Below are 10,174 nucleotides of genomic sequence, written 5' to 3' on the forward strand. Positions count from 1 at the left end.
TACCTCTCATTATTATTTAGCTATGGCGAAACATTTCGCTATATATGAAACACGATACGTATTACATTATTTTCTTACTCGCATTCTTTTTGTTAACTTCACTATAATTGTTAATGTGACTACAGTTTTAAATATATAGATTCGATATATTTAAAGTAGCATGAACAAATTACAATTGAAAGTAAGAAGAGAAACCTTTAATAAGGTAAATGTCCCTATTTGTGACCCTGACCCAATTTGTGACCCCTCGCGGACATTTATTAAATTAATTAGAAAGTGTAAGGATTTCATCCTTGAAAAGGATATTTATTGCGCTTGGCTATTAATTAGCTACAATTTGATATATGGTTTCAGTGATATTTTATCAATAAATATGCATAAAAATGTGACATAAGGTGCTCGCGGTGTCGTCAGTGGCAGGTCGAGCGCAAGTTTGCTGCCATGTTAGTAGGGTGAGGTGTTTGTCGTGACACAGTGACAGCTTCAGTAATCTCATCAAAAGGAAAAGTGAAAGGACAATTTTGTGTAAGTATCACAGTAAATGATTAATAAATGTTGTGCTATTAGTATGTTTCGGAAAAGGTTGGTAGTTTTGAGTATATAAGCAAAAGTTACAATATGGGACAATAAAATACGCATGTCTCTATTTGTGACCCGGCTCAAGAAAACTAATTATAACAGTAAATTCGCTGCTTTAAAAAAAAAACATAATTAACACTCATCTTTACACAAATATTCAATGCATGCTCGAGGGTAAACAACGCTATCGCTGTAGGTTATGTTTGGTTATCGTGGTTTTTTTTTTTTGACTTTTTTGGACTTTGTATGTTTTGTGTTGATTTGTGACGAAAAGTAATAATCTTATTAAAAAGAGCAAAAACGAGATTATTTAGTACATAAAAATCCATTTTGAGAATGTTTATTATTTTATGTGGAAATTATAAGACAAATGTTTGTTTTTAAGTTAGCAGGTTAGGTGCAAATACCTATGACAAATCATAACACAGTGACAGCTTCTTTGACGTGAAGAAAAAAAATTACAAGACAATTTTGTGTAAGTATCACAGTGAATGATTAATAAATGATATTTATATTTGTATAAGAAGAATGTTTCTTTCAATGTTTGAATTTTAATGACATTTTGGATTCTCATTTCTGTACGCAGGTGAAAGTTTCCATTCAGCATGGGTAAAATCAGAAAAAAATGGTCAGACACAGAACTTGAAAAAGCACTTGTTGACATTCGTTCTGGAAGGTCAGTAAGTGGTATTAGTAAGTCAAGTGGTATCCCTAAATCAACGCTAATATCAAAATTGAAAGGGTATCGACCAATTGGAAAGCGAACAGGCCCTCCCACTGTATTATCTGCTGAAGAAGAAGCAACACTAGTGCGCTGGATGCTTCATCTCAGTAAACGAGGCTTTCCAGTCAGAAAAACACAACTGCTTTATAATGTTGCTTATTTAATCAAACAATTGAATCGACAAGCACCGTTTACTAATGAAAAACCAGGACGTCATTGGTACGAAGCGTTTTTACGTCGGCATCCGGAAATTTCTGTTCGCGTAGCTCAAAACTTGCCTAAAAATCGAGCGTCAGTAACAGAAGATATTCTGCGCGGTTGGTTCAAAGAAATCGAACAGCATTTAATTGAAAAGCAATTACTAGACATTGATGGAGCCCGAGTATTTAATTGTGACGAATCTGCTTTCTATCTTTGTCCGAAAGGCGAGCGTGTGCTAGTCAAAAAAGGAGATAAGGCAGTTTACAACTTCACACAAAACGACGAGAAGGAATGCTTGACAGTACTATTCACGACAAACGCTATGGGCGCATTGGTTTCTCCAATGATAGTTTTTCCATATGAAAGAATTCCTTATAGCATCTCGCAAAGTATACCTTTAGATTGGAGCATTGGGAAGTCGGAAAACGGATGGATGACGGCCGAAACCTTCTATGAATATATAAGTAACATTTTTGAACCGTGGTTGACAGCACATAACATCGAGAGACCGGTTATTCTGTATGTCGATGGGCATTCTTCTCACATGACGTTACCGGTTGCTCAGTTTTGTATGGATCATCAAATAGAACTTATTGCATTGTTCCCGAACGCAACACATCTGATTCAGCCGCTTGACGTTGCTTTGTTTCGGACGCTTAAATCGAGCTGGAGAAACTGCGTAAATGATTGGCGAGTGCAAAATCAAAGGAATCTGCGAAGAGAAGACTTTGGTCCGCTCCTTAAAATCGCTATTGAAGGCGTAGAACTTCCAAGGGTGATGAGCAATGGTTTCAGGAAGTGTGGCCTTTCCCCGTTTTCAGCCGATGCACTCCAATACAATGAACTGTTTCGGAAGAAAAAGGATGATGCAACAGTAACTTCGAAACTAGAACAGAATGCTGAAAATCATTTATTATTTTTTGAAAGTAACATCGATGAAAATTTGTTGGGTACATTCAGACGTGCTGGTGAAACTGGAATGTATAACGGCACCATTGAAAACCTTGGCCTTTTCTTTTTTTGGCAAAAGATTTTAAAATTAACAAGTAACCATTTTTAACTTAAAATCTTTTTTAACTTTTTAAAGATATACACATGTATATTTTATTTTATATTTCTTTATATTATCTTCATATACAAATATATAATTATATTATTATACTACATATTGTATATATATATGTGTGTGTAACGTCTTATATATACTTATACATATATCTTCCAGAATTTGTGATTATTTATAAATTAGAGATAAAATTGTAATTGATCACAAATGAATTTAATATTCATCTGATAGGTTTTGATTGACAGCTTTTACTTTTTTCAAGGCTCAATTAAAAAAGTATTAATTAGATAGTTGAGTTCATTATAATGATTTAATTATATAGATAGGATGAAAATTAAATTAATCGCGTTTATCAGATTTCATTTCGAAATTAATTTATTTTCAATTGTATTTTGCACTGTATTTTTAATTGTTTTTTAAGGAGGCCACTCTAGTATACTAAATACTGAAGACTGCAATTCTACGGATCAAACTGACATTCTTGTCATGGATAATCCAAATCAGATTTTTGATCTCTGCTTTAGTCCTGAACCTTGTGCCTTACAATCTAGTTTCGATGTTGCATTCGATGGAGTAAATGATTCAGTAGATCAAAGTCAGAAAGAAAGAGAAAACATTTCACCGCTAAAGAATCCTGAAGATAATTCGACGGACGAAGTACTTCTTCAAGAATATCCCAGGTTGACAGTTGATTCGACTGACAAAGAAAATAAGAGCCCAAACAATCTTCCGCAGATCGTAATGCAAAATGAAATGGTCACTGCAGGATCCTCACAATTCAATATTAATGAAGATACGACAACGAACAAGTAAATTTTATAAACTTTTTAGAACAATTTTCAATTGTTCTAAAATTTATTCAATTGAAATAAAATTGTTCTATTTTTTCAGAGCAACCAATGCTAATACCAATGTTAATACCAATGCTGAAGATATCCAATCTGGTTCAGCATCTGCTGACGTCAATGACAATGGTATATACAAGTACATATTAAATATAATATTCTATTAAAAAATAGAATACAAATTGTCCACTCTTCATTATTTTTCAGATTGCTTGGACGTTCCTTCGGATATCCCAGATGTTTTTAAAAAGGCTATATTTTGGCCCCGCAAGTACAATTCAGCAACAAAAAAACGTGCTGTAAAAACCAAAATACCTTCAGTGGCTACTTCATTGGCCTGGCAAAAATATCACCAAGCGAAAGAAATGGAGAAATGTCAACGTCAAATTGCAGTCGAAGAGAGAAAAAGAAAACGGCAAGAAACAGCTGAGAAGAAAAGACAAGAAGCAGAGGAGAAAAAAAGACAAAAAGTGTTGCAACAAGCCGAAAAAGCTGCAAAAAAAAAATAGCTCAAGCAAGAAAAATAAATGTGAAAAATAATGTAACGGTCGCTTGCGCAAAACAATATGCACCTTCATAATGTGCATTATACTTAATATTAATATTAATTACTTAATATAAATAAATTACTTAATATAAATATTATATTTTATATATTTTATATATTTTTTATATATCTTGTTTTACAAGGAAAAATAATTTAAATAAACAAACATTACGCAATATAACAATAATTTCTCTAATATTTTATTTCATAATTGATGTTCTTTTTCTATTTATCTCTAGGTGACAAGGAAATTCATCTGCCGGTCACTAAATGGCTATTAACTGGAATATTCGATTGATGTGACCATTCTGTACCTATTTGTGACCCGGTCACAAATCGGTACAGAATGGCCGTCACAAATAGGATCGACGGGTCACAAATGTGTACATTTACATAGTCTGCAATTTCTTTTTTTATAAATTTATTAAATTATGTTTAACGTTCGAGTAAACGATTTTTCGATAAAAAAATGATTAATCTTGAGTTCGGTATAATTGTTTCTTCATTTACATTACTATAGAGTACTTGTCTTTCTTATTAACTCATACGAAAATCTTAGATGGTCACAAATAGGGACATTTACCTTATAAAATTATATATTTATATATTGTAATTAGTTTTATTTATTAATCCAATTCATATTGCAGTGTTATCAAGTACAAATAACCAATTAGAAAACCCACTTGGTCAGAAAATCGATAGTTTACAAATTGCTATCACGAAACTCACAAGTGAAATTTCTATTTTAAATAAAACTTTAAGACAGAAATAGTAAGATCGAATCAGTTGATATTGTTTCCAATGAAAAACCATTTAGTCTTGATCCGCATACAAATAATTACTACATAGAGTATTCTGTGGATGAAAATCTTAATCCTACAAATATAAATGTTTCATCTGATCGAAATGGAAATGACTCCAATATGGAAATGGCAATTGTTACTGACCAAGAGAAAGAAATCAAAGATGTGCCAAAAGAAAGAAATCAGAAGAATAATGATTTTAAGCAATTGCTGAGATTAAAGGAAACAAATATCAATGTCCAAGATGATGTTACTGTATTACCAATAAAAACTAAAATAGACGAAAATATTCAAGTAAAATACAAAACCGTTTCAAAATCATCATTTATACAATTGGATGATTCTGTATGATATTTAGAATTTGTTTATTAATATCTTTTAAGTAATATTTAATACCTTTGCATTGTTTACATAATACATATATTATTTTTTAACAGAAACTAAATAAATCCATTGTACTTATTGGTGGTATTGAAGTGCCACAAGAAAAATTAGCTCTGTGTTCACGAAAAGCATCATTAACCAAATTTGTAAAGGATGTGATGCTTCTTATTTTTACTGAACAAGAAATGGCTAATCCTTCGTTAACTGGCACTACACCTACACGCAAATCATAAAGATGATGTACTTCAAAAATAGAAGTTGGATCCAATTAGAGTCAAAGCTTTACAGGGTAAATATTTACTATTCATACTCTCATTTACTACTTATTTAGTACTACTTTCTTTAGAAATAATTTAGTAAATGTATATTTAAAAAGCTTTATTTCTTTTTTTAGACTATGTAGCAAAAGAAATGCTATCGAGATACGATGTAAAATTTGTGCAGGAAACCATAAAGCAAAAACTCCATTATATTAGTAAAAGAGTTAACGGGGTAGCGTTTAAAAAAGAGGCCAAATTATCAGCGTAAGATAAAAAATAGATATATTTATGCATTTCTTCGTTTATTTAAAAATTTTTGATATTTTTCAATAAATATCAAAAATTTGTAGCCGTAATTAAAATTCTTCCAAATTTCTACATTTAAATCTGTTTATTAAATTGTAATTGCATAATTATTTTATATAATTATACAAAATTGTATAATCATAATATATAATTAAGTTATTACAGTTTTTTTATAGATTCTAACGTTTTTCTAATTTCATGAATCAAAATGAACATGCACGTTTAATTTGCTGTTTTTCGTGCAATTATTTTTTGTTTTTACGTAAACAAGATACAAAAAAATTAAAAATTGATAGCTCATGTAGATTACGCCATTGAAGTGTGCAATCTTTTTTGGATATATTTTCGTTAATATATATCACGTTGAGGTTGACGACGATAAGTGCGCACGAGGTAATTGAGATACAAGTGATAAGACTGAGCAAATGGAATGCGTATTTCCAATTGTATACATTTCCTTTTTGCTTCAATGACAATTATCCAAGTTTTTAGTTTTGTTATTTCCGTCAATTGAGGAATTGGGAATGGAGTTACGCAGCTTTATAAAGTTGTACATTTCATCTGATTATTATTATAATACTTGTTTTAAAACACTATGACTAAACATAACATAATAGATAATATTTATTTATTGCTTCTTTGGATTGCACAAGTTTTACATTCTTTTTTCTACGAAGCTGATTAAGTTACTATTGCATCCAATTCCTCGATAAGAACTGCAGGATACAACAAAAAAGAGTTCTTCACGTTACGACGAACACGTTCGCAGACGGATTGTTAATTAATCGCAACATCAATTGATGCGTGCATCACGTTGTTATCAATTTATACCTGCAAACTTATCAGTCTTGACCGCTCTGGCGTTATTAATCTTTTTTCCCCGTTTTTATCGAAGGACCTCCATTCAATTGCCGTCAGAATTTCTCTATCGATGATTAAAGGAACGCTAGCTGGATCTACAATATTAAACATTATTTTCAGACATAAACATTTTTTTTATTACACAGAATTATAAATCTCTTTTGTTTGTAGAAATTAAAGTATAGATGATAATGCAGGATGGTGTGTAAAATTTAGTATTAAAAAAATATGAAAAAATTAGAAAATTATAATTTTGCTATCGGCTTCTACGATCGACTCGTGACAATATTTGTTATACTGTGTTTTTAGAAACTGTAATACAAAAAGAAACATTGTCTGAAAATTTGTGTGCGCGTATGTGCGTGCATTATTGATGCAGTAATTTGTACAAATGTATTGATGTTTACTACATCAATATCGCAGGCACACGTAGGTTAATTCGGTCGGCAAAAGTAATGTCGCCAGCATTTCCTTGATGCCAAGGTAATCGAGTCTGGAGGCGGTGTCTCTCCGAGGTGCCGTCTTTAATAATTAACGTTTACCAAATAGATATTTATAGAACACCTTGAGCTATCGTCTAGGATCTCCGTAACGATCGTCTTTGTCGTTCTAGAGTAATTGCGAATTGTTCACAGGTGTATATTATACGTAAGTATGCGTAGTTTGAAACGACCTACAAACGATCGTATATAGCGTCGTAGGGTGCTTCCCTCCTTAGCTTAGTCGTGGCAACGCGAAACGACAACGTGCATCGCCGAATCTCATTGTACTTACAATTAGCGTCGGCCGTTTCGGCGCCAACGTTGTGTCCTTTGCGTTCCACCGTCTCGTCCAGATCTGATCCTTCATCGTTTTGCAATTTTTTGTAATTTTTATGTATAATATATTTCTCGCGTATAATATATTTCTCAGTTGTCTCTCGTTATTCTTTAATCAATCTTTAATTGGTACCGTTCGACTTATCAGTCATACTCTTTTTCCATTTTGATTGAGCTTTTTTATTTGTGAAAATTTTGTTGTTTGAATATTCCATTGAAACCGCACACATTTCTCTGTTGATTTAATTGATACAGAAGGTGTTAGCTGTTACAAAATTAACATTTCTGTGTGTCTACTAAAAAAATGTTTCAAATCAACAAATAAATGTGTGTATACATCCCAGCGTCATTGAGGGTGGCGTCTCATGGCATAGATATTTCGCGTATCGCGTAACCAATCAACTTTATAAAAAGACTCAACAAAAGACGCAGAACGCTTCTGATTGGTTACGCATTACGCGTTACGCGGAAAATATCAGTCCATGAGACTTTAGCCTGATTCTGTCATTCAGAAAATTTTCCAAACTAAAAAGTCACCATTTTTCTACATACTTGCAGTTCATGATTAATGAAACGACTAGAGCTTATTAGTAGAAAAATAACGACTTTTCAGTTTGGAAAATTTTCCGAGGGACAAAATCGATAACGCTGGGTGCAAATTAAATGGTACAACGAACTGCACAAAATTTCTAAAATAGCATCTAGCAAAAATAATTTTTATTTCTGTTATATATAGTAATAATACCTATAAAAAGTTGTTTTTTTTTATTTTTTGAAATTAATGAGAAATTTTTATAGTTAGAGATTAATATGAGTAATGCGGGGCGAAAGACCTGTGATATTTGCTATTAATTTATACCTGTAGTCAAATAATATATGTATTAACAGTATTTCAACAATATATGTAATAGATACGTAATATATTAATAAATATATATTAACAACAATATATGTAACATAAATGTAATATATTAATAAATATATATTAATAATATACGTAACATATGAATAAATATATATTAAATTATTATATTTATATTTTAGGGTGTATTTATATGTAAAATAATATAATTTTGATTTCGATTATCATTACAAATACCATTGAAAATGCTACTCATTTAAAACAATGCGTCCATGGACCAAAAGGAATTTACGAACAGATGGCAAAAAATACTTTGAGAATCCAAACTTATAAAACTGTTGTAGAAGAAGTTTCAGAAACGTATATCTGTTCGTCGTATTGCAATTCGTTATTTCAGCCAGATGAGGGCCATTGAGGCGCCGATTTGCAGCACACGGACAGCACCGACTCTCCCCACTTCTCGGCATTCGGCTGATTCGGCGTGCGTCGTCGAGACTCGACATTCGAGCAGCCAAGGCTTCGAGTGGGGACTGGGAAGGTCTTCCTGTCTCTTTCTTTCTCGGTTCCTCTCCTTCTCGCTGTATCCTCTTCTGTCGAGCGTTCTCTTTCTTTCTTGTTACAGGCATAGCTTTGCTTTCAGCTACGAATTTCAATTTTCGGGCACAGAGCCGAGCGCGCGAGCGCGCGCGCAACATATATACATATATATATATATATATATATATACAATTATTTATACATATAAGTTAGTAGGAAAATCTTAATTTTCCTACAACATTTATTAAATTATATGACGATAAAATCTTGCATAAAAATTTTAATCGGCAATTATGTAGGTGTATATAAAAAAATAGATGTGGAATTGACTTGTTGTAAGACATTAATAACTGCTGATGTAATTTCAAAATATTTCAAAGTATTCTACAAAACTATGACGATATATATCTATATTTTTATTAACAACAATATACTATCTTAATAGTATATTTACAAAATTAGAAAAAAATTGAAAAAAAATATTGCTGTACTATGCATGGAACATTTATAAATATAATTAATCCATGTACATGTTTACGAAAATCTTAATTATTTCTAAATTACAATGTAGAACTATTGCAATATGAAATATATTACACATATTCAGCATGGTGACATGTTAAATAAAGAACCAAACGGTATCGAAATCATTATAAAATTATGAATAATTGCACTGAAAGCAAAGCTATGCCTGTAACAAGAAAGAAAGAGAACGCTCGAGACAGAAGAGAATACAGCGAGAAGGAGAGGAACCGAGAAAGAAAGAGACAGGAAGACCTCCCCAGTCCCCACTCGTCGCCATAGCTGCTCGAACGTCGAGTCTCCACGACGCACGCCGAATCAGCCGAATGCCGAGGAGTGGGGAGAGTGGATCTGTTCCTTCTGGCAACCGTGTGCTGCAAATCGGCGCTTCAACGGCATCACTGCCGTTGTAAGGGTGACCCACCCTTAGAGAGAGACGCTCTTACTTTGGCACACCATGTCTACTCCCACCACGGTGTGGCTGCAAATCAGCGCCTCAATGGCAACTCTGTCAGCGAGGTATAAAAGGCGGCTACGAGCGTTTAACTTTAGATATAAAGTGAATTTTTCGGAATTCGGAGCATACGAGTCCTGCGGCCAATTTCTTATTGAACAGTTTTGTTGCTCAACGAACAATTTTGCGAATTGACATTCAATGTGCCCTACGATCAAATATTGCCAAACAAAACGAGTTTAGGCGACAATTTAAGGTATTGTAATTTATCTTTTGATTAACCTTTTAAACTTTATAATTAGGAGAAATATTTTAATATTCTATTTTTTTAACTTTCTTCGCAACAAAAATCTAGAAAATAAGGCAATAAGTCCGTATTTTTACTTTATTCATTTGATCTTGTTT

At 32.4% G+C, this 10,174-nt stretch overlaps 2 protein-coding genes across 2 annotated transcripts; both read left to right on the forward strand.

The window, feature by feature from the left end:
* Positions 1-207: 207 nt before the first annotated feature.
* LOC120360033 (tigger transposable element-derived protein 1-like) lies at positions 208-2,632 on the forward strand. The gene is made up of 3 exons (XM_039459577.1): positions 208-525; positions 965-1,054; positions 1,166-2,632. Exon 3 carries the CDS (start codon positions 1,185-1,187, stop codon positions 2,562-2,564), a length of 1,380 nt encoding a protein of 459 aa, XP_039315511.1. The 5' UTR covers positions 208-525; positions 965-1,054; positions 1,166-1,184; the 3' UTR covers positions 2,565-2,632.
* A 48-nt stretch (positions 2,633-2,680) lies between these two features.
* On the forward strand, positions 2,681-4,048 carry LOC105203680. The gene is made up of 3 exons (XM_026140734.2): positions 2,681-3,379; positions 3,462-3,544; positions 3,623-4,048. The coding sequence occupies exons 1-3, from the start codon at positions 3,057-3,059 to the stop codon at positions 3,922-3,924; spliced, it is 708 nt and encodes a 235-aa protein (XP_025996519.2). The 5' UTR covers positions 2,681-3,056; the 3' UTR covers positions 3,925-4,048.
* The last annotated feature ends 6,126 nt before the right edge of the window (positions 4,049-10,174 follow it).

The sequence above is a fragment of the Solenopsis invicta genome, unplaced genomic scaffold (genome assembly GCF_016802725.1).
Source record: "Solenopsis invicta isolate M01_SB unplaced genomic scaffold, UNIL_Sinv_3.0 scaffold_822, whole genome shotgun sequence".
Lineage (NCBI taxonomy): Eukaryota > Metazoa > Arthropoda > Insecta > Hymenoptera > Formicidae > Solenopsis > Solenopsis invicta.

What these genes read in the sequence shown, in the direction of transcription:
- LOC120360033 (XM_039459577.1), top strand. Translation starts at nt 1,185, where the DNA reads ATGGGTAAAATCAGAAAAAAATGGTCAGACACAGAACTTGAAAAAGCA.
- LOC105203680 (XM_026140734.2), top strand. Translation starts at nt 3,057, where the DNA reads ATGGATAATCCAAATCAGATTTTTGATCTCTGCTTTAGTCCTGAACCT. An exon ending in GAAGATACGACAACGAACAA is followed by an intron (nt 3,380 to 3,461) that starts GTAAATTTTATA and finishes CTATTTTTTCAG; the next exon opens with AGCAACCAATGCTAATACCA. An exon ending in TGCTGACGTCAATGACAATG is followed by an intron (nt 3,545 to 3,622) that starts GTATATACAAGT and finishes ATTATTTTTCAG; the next exon opens with ATTGCTTGGACGTTCCTTCG.